Below are 22,348 nucleotides of genomic sequence, written 5' to 3' on the forward strand. Positions count from 1 at the left end.
AATCTATCATTATCCCTAAGTACTGTTGTATTTGTGCTGGAATAATTCTGGATTTTTCTAGATTCAACATCTAACCCAAATTTTATAAGGCTGTCATCGCCTTGTCTAGCTGTTGACTGCAATGATGCGAGGATCTGCCCACTACCAGGAGATTGTCCAGATTAGGGTTGAGCGAAACGGGTCGTTCATTTTCAAAAGTCGCCGACTTTTGGCAAAGTCGGGTTTCATGAAACCCGATCCGACCCCTGTGTGGGGTCGGCCATGCGGTACGCGACTTTCGCGCCAAAGTCGCGTTTCAATGACGCGAAAAGCGCCATTTCTCAGCCAATGAAGGTGAACGCAGAGTGTGGGCAGCGTGATGACATAGGTCCTGGTCCCCACCATCTTAGAGAAGGGCATTGCAGTGATTGGCTTGCTGTCTGCGGCGTCACAGGGGCTATAAAGGGGCCTTCCCGCCGACCGCCATCTTACTGCTGCTGATCTGAGCTTAGGGAGAGGTTGCTGCCGCTTCGTCATTAGCAGGGATAGTGTTAGGCAGGGTCCATTAACCACCAAACCGCTTGTGCTGTAGCGATTTCCACTGTCCAACACCACCTTCGGTGTGCAGGGGCAGTGGAAGCTACATTTTTTTTTTCTTCTCAGCGCTGTAGCTCATTGGGCTGCCCTAGAAGGCTGTGTGTACGCCGCTGTGCAAACCAACTGCTTTTTTCAAAGCACAAATCCTGTTGTTCCTTCCGTTCTGCACAGCTATCTTGTTTGTTTGTCCACACTTTTTATTTAATTTGTGCATCAGTCCACTCCTTATTGCTGCCTGCCATACCTGGCTGAGATTACTGCAGGGAGATAGTAATTGTAGGACAGTCCCTGTTTTTTTTTGTTTTTTGTTTTTGTGGGAGATTAAGATTGGCATTTCTGCTACAGTGCCATCCCTGTGTGTGCCATCTCTCATTCAGTGGGCCATAGAAAGCCTATTTATTTTTTTGCTTGATTTGGGTTCTAAAATCTACCTGAAAAAAATCACTACATCAATCAGTGGGAGATAAATATTGGCCTCTGGGCTTGTGTGGCACTCCTCCTGTGTGTGCCATCTCTCACTCAGTGGGGCATAGAAAGCCTTTTTTTTTTTTTTTTTATTTGGTTTCTAAATTGTCCTTGAAAAAATCATTTTATTTTATTTGGTTTCTAAATTCTTCCTGAAAAAATAATTTTATTTTATTTTGTTTCTAAAGTCTCCCTGAAAAAATAAATAAATAAATAAATAAAACAGTGGGAGATTAATATTGCCCTTTCTGCTTGTGTGCCAGTCTTGACTCCTGGGTGTGGCATCTCTCTCTCTCAAATCGTGGGCCATAGAAAGCCTATTTATTTTTTTGCTTGATTTGGGTTCTAAAATCTACCTGAAAAAATCACTACATCAATCAGTGGGAGAAAAATATTGGCCTCAGGGCTTGTGTGCCACTCCTGACTCCTGTGTGTGCCATCTCTCACTCAGTGGGCCGTAGAAAGCCTATTGATTTTTTTGCTTGATTTGGGTTCTAAAATCTACCTGAAAAAATCACTACATAAATCAGTGGGAGAAAAATATTGGCCTCTGGGCTTGTGTGCCACTCCTGACTCCTGTGTGTGCCATCTCTCCCTCAGTGGGCCATAGAAAGCCTTTTTTTGTTTTTTTATTTGGTTTCTAAATTGTCCCTGAAAAAATCATTTTATTTTATTTGGTTTCTAAATTCTTCCTGAAAAAATCATTTTATTTTATTTTGTTTCTAAAGTCTCCCTGAAAAAAAAAAAAAAAAAATAGGTGGGAGATTAATATTGCCCTTTCTGCTTGTGTGCCAGTCTTGACTCCTGGGTGTGCCATCTCTCTCTCTAATTGTGGGCCATAGAAAGCCTATTTATTTTTTTGCTTGATTTGGGTTCTAAAATCTACCTGAAAAAATCACTACATCAATCAGTGGGAGAAAAATATTGGCCTCAGGGCTTGTGTGCCACTCCTGACTCCTGTGTGTGCCATCTCTCACTCAGTGGGCCATAGAAAGCCTATTGAATTTTTTGCTTGATTTGGGTTCTAAAATCTACCTGAAAAAATCACTACATCAATCAGTGGGAGAAAAATATTGGCCTCTGGGCTTGTGTGCCACTCCTGACTCCTGTGTGTGCCATCTCTCACTCAGTGGGCCATAGAAAGACTTTTTTTGTTTTTTTATTTGGTTTCTAAATTCTTCCTGAAAAAATAATTTTATTTTATTTTGTTTCTAAAGTCTCCCTGAAAAAAAATAAATAAAATAAAACAGTGGGAGATTAATATTGGCATTTGTGCTTGAGTGACAGTCCTGCGTGTGTGGCATCTCTGTGATTTGGTGCCACAGAAAACAGAGTGTGTAACATTGTGCCTGATTTTCCTTGTGGTCTCACCAACCTGTAAAGGGATATTGAAATCATACTGAAGTTATAGGTCACCGTGTAAGTTGTTTGACAGCAACAAATAAAGTTACTTTAGTTAAGTTTTTAAAACAATGAGGAAGTCTGGTGCAAGAGGCCGTGGGCGTTCATTGTCAGCTGGTAATGATGGTAGTGGTAGTGGAGCATCAGGTGGTCTCGGGAAAAAAAATATTCCACCTAAGTCTGGAGCTGTGGAGCCAGGTTCGTCATCAACACAAGGCCTCGAACGCTCTCTTTTCTGGGAGTAGGAAAACCGCTTTTAAAGCCGGAGCAGCAACAGCAAGTTTTGGCTTACCTTGCAGACTCAGCCTCTAGCTCTTTTTGCCTCCTCTTCTGAAACTGGTAAATGTAAAAGCAGCGCGTCGCTTGTGGATGTTCACGGTCAGGGACAAGTCGCTTCCTTGTCCTCTTCAGCAAAAACAACAACAAGAGAGAAGGATGCAGCAGGCGACACAACGGGTTACTCCATGGAGCTCTTTACACATACCGTCCCTGGCTTAGAAAGTGAAGCAGTTAACAGTCCATGCCCATTACAAGTAGATTCTGACATGGAGTGCACTGATGCACAGCCACAGCCAGACTACTATGCTGGTCCTTTGACTCAGACCACAACATTGCCCTCTCAGGGTACTGATCCACAATCAGACCCTGATGAGACTATGTTGCCCCGTCACGAACGCTATACCACCGACCGACACGGTGACACAGACGAAGTTGCACACGAGCTAGAAGAGGAGGTAATAGATGACCCAGTTGTTGACCCCGATTGGCAGCCATTGGGGGAACAGGGTGCAGGCGGCAGTAGTTCAGAAGCGGAGGTGGAGGAGGGGCCGCAGCAGGCATCAACATTGCAACAGGTTCCATCTGCCGGGCCCGTATCTGGCCCAAAACGCGTGTCAAAGCCAAAACCTGTTGGAGGACAGCGTGGCCATCCGGTTAAAGCTCAGTCTGCAATCCCTGAAAAGGGATCCGATGCTAGGAAGAGTGCAGTCTGGCATTTTTTTTAAACAACATCCAATTGATCAGCGCAAAGTCATCTGTCAAAAATGTTCAACTAGCTTAAGCAGAGGTCAGAATCTGAAAAGTCTCAATACAAGTTGCATGCATAGACATTTAACCACCATGCATTTTCAAGCCTGGGCTAACTACCAAACGTCCCTTAAGGTTGTAGCACCCTCGGCCAATGAAGCTAGTCAGCAACGCAACATCCCTTCCGTCACTGTAAGGCCACCATTTTCCGCACCACCGGCAGTATCTGTGCAGGTTTCTTTGCCAGCCAAAAGCAGTCAGGGTCAGGGAATCACCAGTTTTGTAGGAGGAAATATTGCATCTAGGGCACCGAAACAATACCGTCTCCAACCGTCTCTCAGTCTGCCATGTCCACCGGCACACCCGCAAGTTCCACGATCTCCAGCTCTCCAGTCCAGCTCACCCTACATGAGACTCTGGTTAGAAAAAGGAAGTACTTATCCTCGCATCCGCGTACACAGGGTTTTAACGCCCACATAGCTAGACTAATCTCGTTAGAGATGATGCCCTACCGGTTAGTTGAAAGTGAAGCTTTCAAAGCCCTGATGGAGTACGCTGAACCACGCTACGAGCTACCCAGTCGACACTTTTTTTCCAGAAAAGCCATCCCAGCCCTGCACCAGCATGTTAAACAGCGCATCGTCCATGCACTCAGGCAATCTGAGTACAAAGGTGCACCTGACTACAGATGCATGGACCAGTAGGCATGGCCAGGGACGTTACGTGTCCATCACGGCACACTGGGTGAATGTGGTGGATGCAGGGTCCACAGGGGACATCAATTTCGGGACATATGACCACAGAGAAAAATGGAGTTCCATACACATATATAAAAATAGTAAACTTTATTGAAAACATATGAAAAAACATACAACAATATAAATGAAGAAAGGACAGAAAACCCAGTGGGAAACAAATAAAGCCTCGGCACAAAAATATCGGTACAAAGTATGTACTGCTAAGAAATAATTATATAGCACTCAATGAGTCAAAAATTATATAGTAATTATATGGCACTCAATAAGTCAGCGTTATAGATATCAAAGACGTCATTGGATGCAAAACATGCATCCACAGAATGAATCAAGGTACCAATGGAAAATCACTGAGTGCTGGCAAAAAAATGTGTGTTTAAAGTGACTGTCATAATGACCAACACACAAAAAAGAAACAAAGCAGTACAACTTAATCAGGAATAGTTTCCTTACCCATAGTGGAAAGACGTAAAGTGCCGAGGTCCCAGGTTAACCCCCCTCTGACGCGCGTTTCGCGTAGGCTTGTTCACAAAGAGGGTAGTGAATTTCGGGACAGTTGTGCCTAGCCCACGGTCTAGGAAACAGTTGACTGTAGGCGTTCGCACCCCCTCCTCCTCCTCCTCGTCCTCCTGCAGAAGCGACAGCTCTTCCACAGACCGCAGTCGGCCAACCACTCCATCGGCATCTGACACTGTTGCACACCAGTTGTCCCATTATGGGCCAGCTACTGGCAAGCGTCAGCAGGCTGTATTGGCTATGAAGTGTTTGGGCGACAACAGACACACCGCGGAAGTTCTGTCCGAGTTCTTGCAACAAGAAACGCAGTTGTGGCTGGGCACAGTAGATCTTGAGGCAGGCAAGGTAGTGAGTGATAACGGAAGGAATTTCATGGCTGCCATCTCCCTTTCCCAACTGAAACACATTCCTTGCCTGGCTCACACCTTAAACCTGGTGGTGCAGTGCTTATTGAAAACTTATCCTGGGTTCTCCGACCTGCTCCTCAAAGTGCGTGGACTTTGCTCACATATCCGACGTTCGCCTGTACACTCCAGCCGTATGCAGACCTATCAGCGGTCTTTGAACCTTCCCCAGCATCGCCTAATTATAGACGTTGCAACAAGGTGGAACTCAACACTGCACATGCTTCAGAGACTGTGCGAACAGAGGCGGGCTGTTATGTTTTTGTGGGAGGATACACATACACGGGCAGGCAGTAGGATGGCAGACATGGAGTTGTCAGGTGTGCAGTGGTCGAAGATTCAAGACATGTGTCAAGTCCTTCAGTGTTTTGAGGAATGCACACGGCTGGTTAGTGCACACAACGCCATAATAAGCATGAGCATCCCCCTAATGTGTCTGCTGATGCAAAGTTTGACGCACATAAAGGATCAGGCGTCTGCACCAGAGGAAGAGGAAAGCCTTGATGACAGTCAGCCATTGTCTGGTCAGGGCAGTGTACAGGACGAGGTAGCGGGCGAAGAGGAGGTGGAGGACGAGGAGGATGATGGGGATGAGTATATTTTTAATGAGGAAGCTTTCCCGGGGGCACTGGAAATTGGTTGCGTGGCAAGGTCGGGTTCTGGTTTTTTGAGGGACACAAGTGACGTAGATTTGCCTGAAACTGCCCCTCAACCAATCACAACCGCAGATTTGACAACTGGAACTTTGGCCCACATGGCGGATTATGCCTTACGTATCCTCAAAAGGGACACACGCATTACTAAAATGATGAACGATGATGATTACTGGTTGGCCTGCCTCCTTGATCCTCGCTATAAAGGCAAATTGCAAAATATTATGCCACATGAGAACTTGGAACTAATATTAGCAACCAAACAATCAACTCTTGTTGACTGTTTGCTTCAGGCATTCCCAGCACACAGCGCCCGTGATCGTTCTCACACGAGCTCCAGGGGGCAGCAGACCAGGAGTGTTAGGGGTGCACACATCAGAAGTGGCGTTGGACAGAGGGGTTTTCTGACCAGGTTGTGGAGTGATTTTGCTATGACCGCAGACAGGACAGGTACTGCTGCATCAATTGAAAGTGACGGGAGACAACATTTGTCCAGTATGGTTACTAACTATTTTTCATCCCTTATCGATGTTCTCCCTCAACCGTCATTCCCATTTGATTACTGGGCATCAAAATTAGACACCTGGCCAGAATTGGCAGAATATGCATTGCAGGAGCTTGCTTGCCCGGCAGCTAGTGTCCTATCAGAAAGAGTATTCAGTGCTGCAGGTTCAATATTAACCGAAAAAAGGACTCTTCTGGCTATCCAAAATGTTGATGATCTAACATTCATTAAAATGAACCACAACTGGATTTCGAATTCTTTTGCCCCACCTTGCCCGGCAGATACCTAGCTTTCCTATGAAAAGCTCTTGCCTGTGGACTACTGTGAATTACTTTTCGAATGTCTAATTTGCTGCAGCTGATTGTCCAGCATACGACATGTCTACACCTCCCTAAATGGCCAAACTCTGCACACGGGGCCGTGGTATCGCGACTTGGCGCAAGCACCCGTGAGAGTGCTGTTTGCCTGAAGAGGTGGGTGTGCCCGCTTTTGGTCGACGGCACTGCCACTGGGTCCCTCATAGTACAATAAAGTGTCTCTGGCGGTGGTGGTGCGCACCCAACGTCAGACACACTGTTGTAACATGAGGGGCCCTGGGCCTGTACCGCCGGCCACAAGAGAGTTCACCCAACCCCAGGTCAAACATTGCTCTACCACTTCCACAGTTATCTCTCACACTTCCACCAATGTTTAGTTTATGCGCTGACATCCTTCCATTCCTGCCACTGACAATACCATTGTGTTGACATGTATGATGGTACTTAACATAGTCAGGGGCAGTGTCCTCTATTTACCACAGTAAATACTTTGCGCTAAATTAGTAGGTCTGAAACTACGCAGAGGATCCCACCCCTGAACCTAATGATTGCACCCTTTAGTGTTTTCGTTTTGTTTTAATGCGAGACATTCACATTTATTTATTGTTTTGGACTACTAACTGGCAGACACTCATTACAATCGGCCTCCGCTGACCAGACCACTGCTGCCCGTCTACCCCTGGAACCAATTTTAAATTGCCTACAGCCAGCCCATTTTATTATGTTAGGCCTTCGAAGCCTGTCTGCGGTCCCTCCTTCCACTAGGCCTCCACTGACCATTCTACTGCTGCCAGTGTACCCCTGGAACCAATTTTAAATTGCCTACAGCCCAATTTTTTTATGTTAGGCCTTCGAAGCCTGTCTGCGGTCCCTCCTTCCACTAGGCCTCCACTGACCATTCTACTGCTGCCCGTGTAGCCCTGGAACCAATTTTAAATTGCCTACAGCCCAATTTTTTTTATGTTAGGCCTTCGAAGCCTGTCTGCGGTCCCTCCTTCCAGTAGGCCTCCACTGACCATTCTACTGCTGCCCGTGTACCCCTGAAACCAATTTTAAATTGCCTACAGCCAGCCCAATTTTTTTTTATGTTAGGCCTTCGAAGCCTGTCTGCGGTCCCTCCTTCCACTAGGCCTCCACTGACCATTCTACTGCTGCCCGTGTACCCCTGGAACCAATTTTAAATTGCCAACAGCCCTATTTTGTTATGTTAGGCCTTCGAAGCCTGTCTGCGGTCCCTTCTTTCTTCTACTACTACACTGACCAGACCATTGCTGCCCATGTACCCCTGGAACCAAATTTAAATTGCCTACAGCCAGCCCAATTTTTTTTATGTTAGGCCTTCGAAGCCTGTCTGCGGTCCCTCCTTCCACTAGGCCTCCACTGACCATTCTACTGCTGCCAGTGTACCCCTGGAACCAATTTTAAATTGCCTACAGCCCAATTTTTTTATGTTAGGCCTTCGAAGCCTGTCTGCGGTCCCTCCTTCCACTAGGCCTCCACTGACCATTCTACTGCTGCCCGTGTACCCCTGGAACCAATTTTAAATTGCCTACAGCCAGCCCAATTTTTTTTATGTTAGGCCTTCGAAGCCTGTCTGTGGTCCCTCCTTCCACTAGGACTCCACTGACCATTCTACTGCTGCCCGTGTACCCCTGGAACCAATTTTAAATTGCCAACAGCCCTATTTTGTTATGTTAGGCCTTCGAAGCCTGTCTGCGGTCCCTTCTTTCTACTACTACACTGACCAGACCATTGCTGCCCGTGTACCCCTGGAAGCAATTTTAAATTGCCAACAGCCCTATTTTGTTATGTTAGGCCTTCAAAGCCTGTCTGCGGTCCCTCCTTCCACAAGGCCTCCACTGACCATTCTACTGCTGCCCGTGTACCCCTGGAACCAATTTTAAATTGCCAACAGCCCTATTTTGCTATGCTAGGCCTTCGAAGCCTCTCTGCGGTCCCTTCTTTCTACTACTACTACTACTACTACTACACTGACCAGACCATTGCTGCCCGTGTACCCCTGGAACCAATTTTAAATTGCCAACAGCCCTATTTTGTTAGGTTAGGCCTTCGAAGCCTGTCTGCGGTCCCTTCTTTCTACTACTCCTACACTGACCAGACCACTGCTGCCCGTGTACCCCTGGAACCTATTTTTTATTGCATAGAGCATCCTTTTTTTAATAGTAGGCGTACAAAGTCTGTCTGCGGTCCACTATTGAAATTGTCCTCCACTGCCCAGAGCAATGCTGCCTGTGTACCCCTGTAACCTTTTTTAAGCTGCAGTGAGCCACAATTTTTGGTTTAAGGCCTACTACCTGTGTCTGTCTGCGCCACTCAATTCAGCTGTGTTCTTTTGAAAAAAGCTGAGCGTCAATAGTCTTGTTTTCAGCCTCTAGGAATTTTAAAACTGCATTGGGGGTACAAGTTTGGTAGGGCGTACTAACTGTGTCTGCCGCCCCAAGGTGTGCCCCAGGTTTCGTCCACATTGCTTCGGTCTTCCGACTCTCGTTTAGTAGTTGTAGAAAACTACACTGCATTAGGCCTACAAATTGGGTATGGGGTGTAGAGAGATGGTGTGTTCCACTCCAAGGTGTTCCCCAGGTTTCCTCGCCATTGCTTCAATCTTAATGCTCTCGTTTAGTAGTTGTTGGAAACTACACTGCATTAGGCCTACAAATTGGGTATGGGGTGTAGAGACGGTGTGTTCCACTCCAAGGTGTTCTCCAGGTTGCCTTTCCTGAGCTTCTATCTTCAGGCTCTCGTTTAGTAGTTGTTGGAAACTACACTGCATTAGGCCTACAAAATGGGTATGGGGTGTAGAGAGATGGTGTGTTCCACTCCAAGGTGTTCCCCAGGTTTCCTCGCCATTGCTTCGATTTTAATGCTCTCGTTTAGTAGTTGTTGGAAACTACGCTGCATTAGGCCTACAAATTGGGTATGGGGTGTAGAGAGATGGTGTGTTCCACTCCAAGGTGTTCCCCAGGTTTCCTCGCCATTGCTTCGATCTTAATGCTCTCGTTTAGTAGATGTTGGAAACTACGCTGCATTAGGCCTACAAATTGGGTATGGGGTGTAGAGAGATGGTGTGTTACACTCCAAGGTGTTCCTCAGGTTTCCTCTCCATTGCTTCGATCTTCTGGCTCTCGTTTAGTAGTTGTTGGAAACTACACTGCATTAGACCTACAAATTGGGTATGGGGAGTAGAGAGATGGTGTGTTCCACTCCAAGGTGGTCCCCAGGTTTCGTCCACATTGCTTCGGTCTTCCGACTCTCGTTTAGTAGTTGTAGAAAAATACACTGCATTAGGCCTACAAATTGGGTATGGGGTGTAGAGAGATGGTGTGTTCCACTCCAAGGTGTTCCCCAGGTTTCCTCGCCATTGCTTCGATCTTAATGCTCTCGTTTAGTAGTTGTTGGAAACTACACTGCATTAGGCCTACAAATTGGGTATGGGGTGTAGAGACGGTGTGTTCCACTCCAAGGTGTTCTCCAGGTTGCCTTTCCTGAGCTTCTATCTTCAGGCTCTTGTTAAATAGTGGTTAAATGGAACAACTGCATTTGGCGTACTAGTTGGTTTGGGGCCTACTAACAGTCTCCGCTGCTCCTTGCTGTTCTCCTGGTTTCCTGTCCTGAAATTCCATTTTCAGGCTCTCGTTAAGTAGTTGTTAATGTTAGACTGCATTTGGCCTACTAGTTGGGTTGGGGCCTACTATCGGTGTCTGCCACTCCTTGCTGTTCTCCTCCACTGAACAAAGCTGTGCCGCCTGTTTACTACGGTTGCCAATTTTGAACTGCATTTCGACTACTTACTGATTTGGGCCTACTCTCTGTGTCAGCCTCTCATTCCAGTTGTCCTCCACTGCAATGCCCCCTGGTTAGTCCTGTGTTACCAATTTTGAACTGCATTTAGCCCACTTTATTCTTTGGGCCTATATCTGTTTCCTCCTCATCCTGCCCATTGCCCAGCCAGTGATAGATGAGTCTGCTGGTACATTGACCCATAACGCAAAATTCCCCGTGCACGCTACACAGCAAGATTGTGACCCTGCTGAAAGTCAGGTTCCTCTTCCCGCATACCATACCACCTTACACGGGGACAAAGAGGAAGGTGCAGATGAAAGTGCAGGTTACTTCATCAGGTGGGGGGAGGAATACTAGTTGGCGACGTCACTGGCACAGGGCCTCTCATAGTACGCAAAAGTGTTGCTGCCGGTGGGAGGCGCCCCCGCCGTGCAAACACACCGCTGTACTTTGAGGGGCCCTGTGCCAGTGCCAATGCCAACGAGTGGGCCCCCCCTGCTTGCTCAGGATCTCAGCACTTGCAAAGTTGAAATACTTACCTCTCCCTGCTCCACTGCCGTGACGTGTTCCAGATTTCCTGGGCCCACTAATTACTTGAACCAGCCCTACCCCCCACAACTTTAGCTAAATGACCCCCAATTTCAAATGCCTTCCAATTATTATAAGGTAAATTACGATTGACAAGCTTCTGTAACAAGAATGGATGTTTTTGCCATTAAAATGGGCAGTGTAGGTGTTTTCCTGGCCTCCACTCACTGCCGACTATGCTCCCCCATTGACTTGCATTGGGTTTCGTGTTTCGGGCGATACCTTTTCGCGATAATCGGCCGATTCCACTCGACTCGACTTCTAAGATAGTCGGGTTTCGCGAAACACGACTCGACTCTAAAAAGGTCAAGGTCGCTCAACCCTAGTCCAGATATGGGACTATTAGTACATCCTGCTCCCTTATGTGGGCCATCACTTCCGCCATCAGTTTCGTAAATACTCTCGGGGCTATAGCAAGGCCGAATGGGAGAGCTCTGAACTGATAATGTTTCAGTTCCCCTTGCATTATCACCGCCACTCTGAGGTATTTGTGGTAACTGGGATGGATGGGCACATGATAGTATGCGTCTTTCAGATCGAATACAGTCATGAAACAAGACGGATGAAGGGTTCTGACGGGTTTTTATTGTTTCCATCTTGAAACTTCGGATCACTAAATATTTGTTCAATTTTTTCAGGTTTATTATCGTTCTGAATGTCCCGTCCGGTTTTGTTCGGAGAAAAAGAGTAGAATACAATCCCGTATCTTTCTCCTGTTGTGGGACCTCCTGTAGGACATTCTTTGCGAGGAGACTGTATATTTCCTTTTGCAGGGCCAGTTGTTCGACCTATGATTTCCTCTGTGGCGTTATCACGAAATGGTTGCGTGGCATCGTATGAAATTTCAATTTTAGACCTGTCCATATTATACTCAGTGTCCACTCGCTCCCTGATATTTTTTCCCAGGCTTGAAGGAAGTATGTTAGTCTTCCTCCCACCTGGAGCGCACCTTCATTGGGATTGCTTCTTGTTGTCCGGTTTGTTAAACATGAAGCCTCTGCCTTTAAAGGGACTCTGTCACCTGAATTTGGAGGGAACAATCTTCAGCCATAGGGGTGGGGTTTTCAGGTGTTTGATTCACCCTTTCCTTACCCGCCGGCTGCATGCTGGCTGCAATATTGGATTGAAGTTCATTCTCTGTCCTCCATAGTACACGCCTGCGCAAGGCAAGATTGCCTTGTGCAGGCTTGTACTACGGGCTGCTCAGCTGTTAAAATTCCTCGCCCGCAGCGCCTAACTTCCGGTTCCCAGGCGCCCCTGCGCTGACCCGGAAATGCTCCCGCCACTCCTGCGTACTAACTTGCGGCCAGTCACGCGCGCCACTCTCTGCTGCACGCCATGCTGGCCGCCGGCTCCTGGGGGTATCGGAAGTGCTGCCGCTGCTGCCTTTATCCCGGGTATTCCTGTCGGTGGCCGCTGCCACAATCCCCCAGTGCCCCAGACCGGTGGTAATTTACCAGGTAGCCGCCGCTACCTATTACCGGTCGCATGCTGAAAGGGAAGAGGAAGACTGGCATCCTCTTTACTGCCTCTTCCCTGCACCTACTCAGGGCCCGCCGACCACGGATTGTGCCCTTGGGGATGGAATTCATCTAGACCGCGGCAGGGCCCCTCGCTGCTCGAACCCGGCCAGATGGTCCCCGGAATCCCACGATGCAGGTATGTTCACCTGTAGGTTCCCAGTCAGGGACAGGAAACCGAACTGAGGTGGAAGAGAGGTCCCGCCTTTTTAACCTGTGGGTTTCCTGTCCCTGATGGCGGATCCCTCTCTCCGTGGTGCTCTCATGGGGGTAAGAGAAAATGAAGAATCTAATCCACAACTAGCACAAAAGACTTCAAGCTGTCATTGATGTTAGATGGGGCAATACACGGTATGAACAAATGGGGTATGTGAACTTTTGATCAGGGTCATTTGGATGTTTTGAGTTGTCATTATGATTTAAAAAGCAAAAACACAGTAGTTTGACAATAAATGGCTGCACCCAACCACTAACCATGAGTGGAGAAAAAGTTTTGGTGTTATCATTCATTTTCTCTGAAAAAAGGCCAAGTAAGCAAAAATTCTGCCAGGGTATGTAAACTTTTGAGCACAACTGTACATATTAAACCAACATCAGCTGAACCAACCAGTATCGGCAGGATAGACCAACAGTAATGTGTGTGTGTGTGGGCCTTCTGATTCTCCCCCGACAGATGATGTTGGGAAAGTTAAGGATCTGACACGTCAGATTTTGAACTTGCGATCTGATTGTTCTCAGTGAGACCAGCCAGGAGTCTGACAACTCTCATAACACCCCTGTGTATGGAGGAGTCAGGAGAAATCACTGCTGGATGAACGATTTGCTGAACATAGTTCAACCTAAAGCCACCTATTGTGTATGGAGGGGTAAAGACTCCACGGAAGTAGTTAAATCAACAACAGTAAGCCAATAGCACTTTCTTTATATTTTTTACACACAAAGTCCTACTGCAAAACACTGATACTGCTTTACTGGCTAATATTTATCTACAAATTAAGATCTCTGTAGCAATAAGAAGTCAGCAACAGGGAATCGCTGTCTGTTCAGCGCAGAAGAGAGGAATATGGCCGCTCAGTAGGTGAACAACCCAGACCTGCTCAGCCATCTGCTATGGGTATCATGCCAGAACAATGCCATCATCCTCGACAAAACCATCTAGAATAGTCAGAAGGCGACAACACAATGGTTCCCCTTAATTATTAGAGGGTGCAGTTGTGGACCAAAACAAAACAATACAAAGTAACTATATGTTCCCAGTCAGACTAATGCTTTATGGCACAGATATACCGTAATCAGTGCTACGTTGCATTAGTCGTCTATCGTAACAGTACTTTCTGGCTAATCACAGGCGCAGGGTAACAATAATGCTCAGCTTCATTTGGTATCTTGTACAAAGTGCAGCAAAGGCAAGGAAAATGGATGAGAGTACAGATACATGGCTGCTGGCCCATGGACAATAGCCACTGCTTCTCACAGGTTCCCATTCTAATACATTAGCAACATAGAAGTTACTGCCACAGGAAAGGATTGGCATTGAAGCTCAACATGCCCCGTCCTCATCCCCCCCATCTGCTATTGGGGGACAGTTGGGAGGAATTTATCATGAGGGGAATATTGGGGCATTTTAGCAGCGGGGTGGTTACCCTTAAATTTGTTCCAAATTCATCAAGGTTTGCACAAGTGTTGATAAATTTAGCTCATGTTTAGCTCCATCCCTTATATCTCGTACTGTTCCTTCCAGTTTTACTTTCTCCTTCACTCTGGACTGAGAATTAGGACTTTTCTGTGTTATTTTTGACTTTTAGAGTCCCAGTCATAATTCTGGTGTAGACTGTTTTACATAGCGAACCATGCCCACTTTCCAAATCACAGTCGAAAAGTAGTAAGAGGGGCAAGAAATTGAAGAAAAAATAGAGTGCAACAAGGTTTATGACTTGATTAATTGCCTTCAATGTCCAGTACTAAGGCCAATGATATAGGCAGAATTAGAAGAATCCAAAGCACACCATTATTTTATGGACTGGTATGGGGACTAAAGTTCCCAACCTCCCTAATACCTTTTGCAGCATGTTCCTTCTATCATTTCTGCCCAGACCATGTCTCCATACCACTCATCGCTCAGAGCATGCTGCAGCCAGGTCATCAGCCACCACCTGTAGGACTACTGCAAACATTTTGCAGGAAGTTCACCCGTTGGCCTTTATTTGCCACCGGTCAGGGATGTCCAGGAGACATGAGACAGAACGTGCGCATAGGATGTTCTTTCGTACACTGAAAAACATGGAATGGGCCAGCAGATGCAACGTGAGAAAAGGAGATGTGTCAATGACCTTGTGCAGAGGTGTTTCCTCCTACAGAGGTTTTCCTAGAAGAGACCTCTGCTGCCAAAGATAAGAGGATATACTTCTGCAGAGCCATTTCTGTTACCAAATGACACTGTTTTTCCAGGATAAATAGCAGAACATAACTGACCATGCGTTGCCAGACAGCTGTCACATGGAGGCCGAGAACCACATGGACGGTGTTATTTCCTCCAGCTGTGGTATACTGTTGGCATAGCCTTACGAAATCTAAAAGTATTCTGTCCAAGGCATACATTGTGTAAAATTAGAAACTAGGAAACGCCGCAATCCTACGAAATACAAGGTGGTAACTACTTACAGGTTGCGGTTGTTCTGCAATGCAGCAGTTGAAACACAACCAGAATTCACTCATTGCTAAAAGTCCAAAAGTTACAGTGTAGGGAAATGGCGAGAGTCACGCTCCACAACCCAGCGGCCAGGACAGCAAAAAGGCGTCCGGGAGGTAAATATCCAAAGGAAACGTCAAGTGCTCAGCAAAGCAGTATCCTCAGCCAGTTGCGCCTGCATCGAGGAGAGTCCACTGTTCACGGCGTAGATGGAAACCTAAGAAAAAGAGATATATTATTATTATTATATCCCATGGTGCTTTACATGTGAAAAGAGATATACATAATAATATATAATTTTCGTCAATACAAGTCGATCACATTTTTTATTTGGAGATGTAATTAGATAAATAAGCAAAGTGGACAGCTCAAAAGCTTAGAAACCTAAGAAAAATATATTATTATTATTTATTATTATAGCGCCATTTATTCCATGGCACTTTACAGGTCAAAAGGGGTGTACATAATAATATACATAATTTTCGTCAATCACATTTCTTATTTGGAAATATAATCAGATGAATAAGCAATGTGGCCAGCTCAAAAGCTCGAAAAAATGCAAAGGCAAAATTGATAATAGTACCTAATGGGGCACACAATCCAATCAAGTATTGGTCATAATTAGGTATTTATGAGGGAATATAAAGCAGATTAAGCAAGACCTCGTAAAGTACTATTACTCAAAAATAATCCTTGCATCAAGCAATGGTGGGCAACCTCACATCTGGGCCACCACATGCCCATGTGGGCCACCTTGCTGGATCAGAAGACCGAGAAGATACAACTATTAACCCAGTGGCAGCACCCATACGTAGAGCAATGCTTTAGAATATAAGCCAATAGTCTTCCCATCACTGCAGGACTGATTGCCGGCTGATGGATCCTAGCGGGCGGCACGGCTCCGCTATAAAGGAGCTGCAGTGACCTGATCTAACCTCACTTCTGCGGACAAAGTTTTGTGTAATAACAGCCGAATGTGCTCAGAAATACCAAGGTGAAAATCAATTGATTGTTCCCAAGGAGAAATCATCTTTAATTCTTCCACTTGTCGCTCCTGTGCACATAATAACCCTTCAGATTCCAGGGGGCAAACTAGACAGTCAAGCCAAGGACAAGTCAACGGAAGTATTCGACAGAGGAGATGGACATATTCACGGCTGGAGTTCCCTGCACTAAATAACTGGGCACATTCAACTTCTGTGCAGACATTCATCCCGCAAGGACATGTGGGAGGACACAGCTATGGACAGAAGCCATCATTAAAAAAGTATACAGAGAAGCGAAATGTATCCATTTCTAGGGTTTATACATCTGGTACATGTATACGGATTCCTGCTCCACTCAGGAGAGCTTTCCTTTGTGGAGGGGGCTGGCTGAATGGCTCATTTCAGTAACTGAGACAGCTCCTTATTCTGTCACAGCAGAGGAGTAGACAAAAGAGAATGGGCCTCCTTCACTTACATCACTGGCCACATCCAGATGTAGCAAGAAGTCTCCGGTGTCCCCTTCTCTGTCACATCAGAGGAGTCGAGAAAGGAGAGTTTGCTTTGCTAACAAAATATGCTAGTCAGTCAGTCCCCCTTCGGTAATATCACTGGCCACATTCTTGTATGCCGTGCTCTAGCCAGCCCCCTTCACATATATCACTTGTCAAATCCAGACACAGGAAACATTCTCACTAACCCAGAAGTGAAGCTATCGGAATTGGCGGCAATATCTGGAGATGGGGTGGACAACTGCTTTGACATGTTAGAAGGCTAACCTTGTTCTGCACAATTCCACGATGGGAGGTGAGCGGAGCTGGTGACCTCACGTCTATGTGCGGTGAGTGAGCTGCAGGTGTTGTGCCATGCACACCTGTCCTGTTAGGATACCCGCTTCTCGCACACAAGCTGACAAATATTGGTAGACGTGATGTCACCTAATGTTGGGAAAGTGAGCGGGCCAAGGTTATCACTGTAGGACAAGAAGCGTATATACCGTCAGCAATGTGCGTGGCCTATACTCAGAAGTGGTCATCCTATGGGACAGACCATTGCCCTGGAAGCTAAAGCGGGAACTGTTCATAAAAGGAAGCACAAGGGAATCTGTCTGCAAGAGCAAAACCATATGTAGGTTTTTTTATGGAAAATCCATCTATACCTTTAAATGTATTACCAAGTAATTAGCATTTTCATCAAGTTAGGCATGACGTGCTTCAAGGAGCCATCGTCTATGCTGTATCAGCCCCAGTTGCACCATGCTCACCCCTGTCATGTGCCGTTCACAGCTGATGGAGGAGCCTGGCCAGGCGCTAAGCTACAATTTCCCTCTTTATAGCGGTGAGAGGAGGTCAGCTACCAACCAGTTCTCTTTGCTGAAATAAAGATACTGCAGGTGCAACTTCTTCCAGCGGTTAGAAAAGGTAGATAATAAAGCAATACCAGGCTGCCCAACCTGTTTTCACTGCCGCTGTCATTGCACCGGTGTTCAGAGCTCAGAGTGAAGTCATCATGCTGCAGCTCTCTGAACACTGAGCTCTGCTATGTCAGTGTAAAGATTCATTCCGACGTCCATGATACCCAGACATCTGAATACGGATCTGCTGCAGCCTGTCCAAAGTCAATCAGAGGAGATGAATGTCCCTGGCACAGCGCCCTGCGGATGCAATATCAACGTATAGAGCCCTGAAACCAGTGGAAGTCATCCCTTCTGGTGCGCCAGAGCAAGGCACAGTGTTCAGAGCTCAGCAGCTGTTTAGATTTTGCGAAGAATAAAAAAAAAAAATCTAAAAACAAGAAAAACATTAGAATCACACCCACCTCCTCCCTCCATTGAAAATTAAAAAAACAAAAACAGTTGGCATTGCCACATCCAAAAAAGTAGTCTATCAAAATCTATAATTAAATTAAACTGTACTTTCCTGGTCAGGCCACATCCCCTATAAAGAATGCAATAAAAATGTCAGCTTACCATGCAAAGAAACAAGCCTTTTAAAATTGACTTCTCTAGAAAAATAAAAACATAACTGCTCTCAGACAGGGGCACCACAAACCAATTTAAAATAAACTACCTATATATTTTTTGTCAACATTAAAATATAAAAATGAAACACTGAACAAAAATCTATACAAAATACACAGCGGTGAGGTGCGTCATTACAACTTTCTCCTCTGGCAGCAGGGAAGCTGGAGTTGGCTCTGCCAGAGGTGACCCCGTCACACCGCCCACAAGTTGTAGGTGCGAAAAGTAGGCTTTAATGCAAGTATTACTGTGCAGCTGTTACAGACGTTTCGCTCCACAAGGACCTTCATCAGAGTGCTAAAAATACATTTTAAGAGAAGGAAAGTGAAAGAAAACAACAAAAGTATATACAGCCATTATCATAAGAAATACGCATTATATTCCTGGAACAGGACCAAGAGTCACCGTGACATTATGTATAGGTCGATCAAACACAAGGGTGGGAGTAGATAGTATAGAATATAGATAAAAGGACTATTTAATGTGCATTGTTAGGATGAATTACCGCATGAAGATTGCCTTCTTTGTAACCGTTCCTCCCCAGGTGTCTTGTTTATTACGTCATATATCTAATAGCTTCTTTCTTTCCTTCTAGATCACCACGCTTCAATCCCACCTTTCACCTATGCCCACTACCATTGCATTTGCACTCTTAGCCATGGCAGATCCTTACCAGGCACTGCACTCTTCCTACTGAAATACGCTGTGGAACGCATCCTGTACATGCGGACACGCAAACACCGCAATCTGGTAACTACACAGCCGCACAGGACCTCGCGACGTCACTTACGGTCATGTGCTCACGTTCTGAATGGTCCAAATGAACAGTCTTTTTAGTCTAGGCTGTCACTGCCATTCACTAGCGTGCCTCAGAAAAAGCGGTGGACTCCGCGTTAATGCCACTAGCACTGTGCTCTCCAGGATCGCCAATCTTACGGGTAACAACCTCTATTATATAGAAACGTGTCTCCTTATTCCTAGTGACTTCTTTCCATAGCTGTCGCTTCTTTGGACACTGTGTCCGCCTCATTCAAAATTACTGCAGTGTAGTATGAGAGTCTATACTATCTAACTTCTATCAGTCTACTCCCACCCTTGTGTTTGATGGACCTATACATAAGGTCACGGTGATTCTTGGTGCTATTCCAGAAATATAATGCTTATTTCTTATAATGGTAATGGATGTATATACTTCTGTTTTTCTTATACTTTCCTTGTCTTAAATTTTTTTTTACCACTCTGATGAAGGTCCTTGTGGAGCGAAACGTCTAACACCTGCACTGTAATACTTGCATTAAAGTCTACTTTTCACATCTACAACTTCAGTGCCGAGTTCATCTTGAGGGTCTGTGCACACGTTGCGGATTTGGCTGCGGATCCGCAGCAGTTTTCCATGCGTTGTACAGTACCAGCTCCAGCATGTGAGAAATGATGGCAAGAACACACTACGGATCTTCTTGTCTGATCAGAACATTAACAGAGTAAGAGTAAATCATTCAGGATCTTGTTAGGTTCGACCCTAAATATTAATATTGAGACCTGAAGGCCCCCCCCCAAAAAAAAAAAACAAACCTCTTGAAACACGCTCTCTAGGTCGATTGTAAAACCACTTTTCTGTTAATATGTTCAGTCTTTTTAGTGTTTTTTGCTCCAAGTTTTGGGAAACACTAAGGCTATGTCCACACGTCCGGGACTGCTGCGGAAATTTTCCCGGAATTCCGCAACTGTGCCGCGGGTAAAATGCATGCAGAATTGGCATGCGTTTTCCCGCTAAACACTAGCGTTTTACAAGCGTAATTAGCTTGCAGAATGCTAGCTTTTTCCAAGCGATCTGTAGCATCGCTTGGAAAACTGATTGATAGGTTGGTCACACTTGTCAAACATTGTGTTTGACAAGTGTGACCAACTTTTTACTATTGATGCTGTCTATGCAGCATCAATAGTAAAAGTTAGAATGTTAAAAATAATAATTAAAAAAAAAATCGTGATATTCTCACCTTCCAGCGGCCCCCGCAGCCTTTCCGCTCCTTGCGATGCTCCGGTCCCAATAATGCCTGGCGGCAATGACCCCAGATGACGTAGTGGTCTCGCGAGACTGCTACGTCATCACAGGTCATTGTCGCAATGCATTACTGGGAACAGGAGCTTCGCGAGGAGCAGGAAGGCTGCGGGGGCCGCTGGAAGGTGAGAATATCACGATTTTTTATTTTAATTTTTTTTTTTTAAACAATTATATGGTTCCCAGGGCCTGGGGTACCAACTGCACATGATCCGCTTACTTCCCGCATGGTGGGCATAGCCCCATGCAGAAAGTAAGTGGATCAATGCATTCTTATGTGTGCGGAATCCCCGTGATTCCGCACAAAGAATGAACATGCTGCGTTTTATTCCGGAATGCGATTCCGTCGTGGGAAAAAGACGCAACATGTGCACAAAAATTGCAGATTGCATTCTAATAATAGAATGCTTAATGTATGCTTTTTTCATGGTTTTATCGCGTTATATAGCGAAAAATCCTGAACGTGTGCACACAGCCTTAAGAAAAAGCTTGTCACTACTTTGAAACAGGTCTTCCAATGGAAAGCCCTCCACACTATGCAGTGTTCAATCAGAAAGCTGCAAAAATACTTTTTCGGTAAAGAAGCTTCAAAAGCTCTCCAAAGCTGCTTCAGGTTAGGTGACACAATCGATTTCTCAGGCGGATTCTGCCTGGAATCCACCCATAAAATGGGCATAATGCACACCAATGTCAAAGTGACACTGCTGTGAACATGTTCCGTCTTCTGTCACGTCTTTTAAAGGGAACCTGCCGTGTCCTTTGCAGCATGTAAACTGTCCCCAGTGCGTTGTTAGTGATGCATCGCCAACACATTTTATTCTTTAAAAAGGACGTCCAATCATGTGGAAAAAGCACTTCATATACAGGTGCTTCTCACTAAATTAGAATATCATGAAAAAGTTAATTGATTTCAGTTCTTCAATAGAAAAAGTGAAACTCATATTATATAGACTCATTACAAACACAGTGATCTATTTCAAGTGTTTATTTCTGTTAATGTTGATGATTATGGCTTACACCAATGAAAACCCAAAAGTCATTATCTCAGTAAATTAGAATACTTTATAACGCCAGCTTGAAAAATTATTTTAAAATCTGACATGTTGGCCTACTGAAATATATGTTCAGTAAATGCACTCAATACTTGGTCGGGGCTCTTTTGTCATCAATTACTGTGTGGCATGAAGGCGATCAGCCTGTGGCACTGCTGAGGTGTTATGGAAGCCCAGGTTGCTTTGATAGCAGCCTTCAGCTCGTCTGCATTGTTGGTTCTGGTGTCTCATCTTCCTCTTGACAATAACCCACAAATGTAAAACAAATAACGACCCTATCCTTTGTAAATCTGCCCAAATATTTTGGCATGTGACATATTTTAACCCCATGACGGAGCCAAATTTTTGAAATATGACCAGTGTCACTTTATGTGGTAATAACTCTGCAACGCTTCAACAAATCCCAGTGTTTTTTCGTGACACATTATACTTTATGATAATGGTAAATTTAGGTCAATATGTTTTGTGATTATTTATAAAAAATATCAAAAATTTGAGAAAAATGTTAAAAAAATTAGCAATTTTCAAAGTTTGAATTATTATCCCTTTAATCCAGATGGTCATACCACAGCAAACCATTAATAAATAATATTTCCCTCATGTCGGCTTTATATCAGCATCATTTGTAAAATGTTCTTTTATTTTGATAGCATTTTAGGAGGTTTAAAAATTTAGCAGCAATTTTTCATTTTTCAAGGAAATTTACAACATTTATTTTTTTAGGGAAATAAACAGTCATGGCCAAAAGTATTGACACCCCTGCAATTCTGTCAGATAATACTAATTTTCTTCCTGAAAATGATTGCAAACACAAATTATTTGGTATTATTATCTTCATTTAATTTGTCTTAAATGAAAAAACACAAAAGAGAATGAAGCAAAAAGCAAAACATTGATCATTTCACACAAAACTCCAAAAATAGGCCAGACAAAAGTATTGGCACCCTCAGCCTAATACTTGGTTGCACAACCTTTAGCCAGAATAACACTGACCAACTACTTCCGGTAACCATCAATG

General features: G+C 45.0%; 1 protein-coding gene across 4 annotated transcripts in view; it reads right to left on the bottom strand.

Moving 5' to 3' along the window:
• Positions 1–22,348, bottom strand: part of CDC42SE2 (CDC42 small effector 2) — a 117,981-nt gene that overhangs the window by 25,174 nt on the left and 70,459 nt on the right. For all 4 annotated transcript variants that reach the window (XM_069762351.1, XM_069762344.1, XM_069762346.1 and 1 more), the window contains one exon: positions 15,189–15,433. In XM_069762351.1, the coding sequence (XP_069618452.1) occupies positions 15,189–15,242 (54 nt within the window). In that variant the 5' untranslated portion in view covers positions 15,243–15,433. The remainder of the gene's footprint in view (positions 1–15,188; positions 15,434–22,348) is intronic.

This window comes from Ranitomeya imitator, chromosome 1 (assembly GCF_032444005.1).
Source record: "Ranitomeya imitator isolate aRanImi1 chromosome 1, aRanImi1.pri, whole genome shotgun sequence".
Taxonomy (NCBI): Eukaryota; Metazoa; Chordata; class Amphibia; order Anura; family Dendrobatidae; genus Ranitomeya; species Ranitomeya imitator.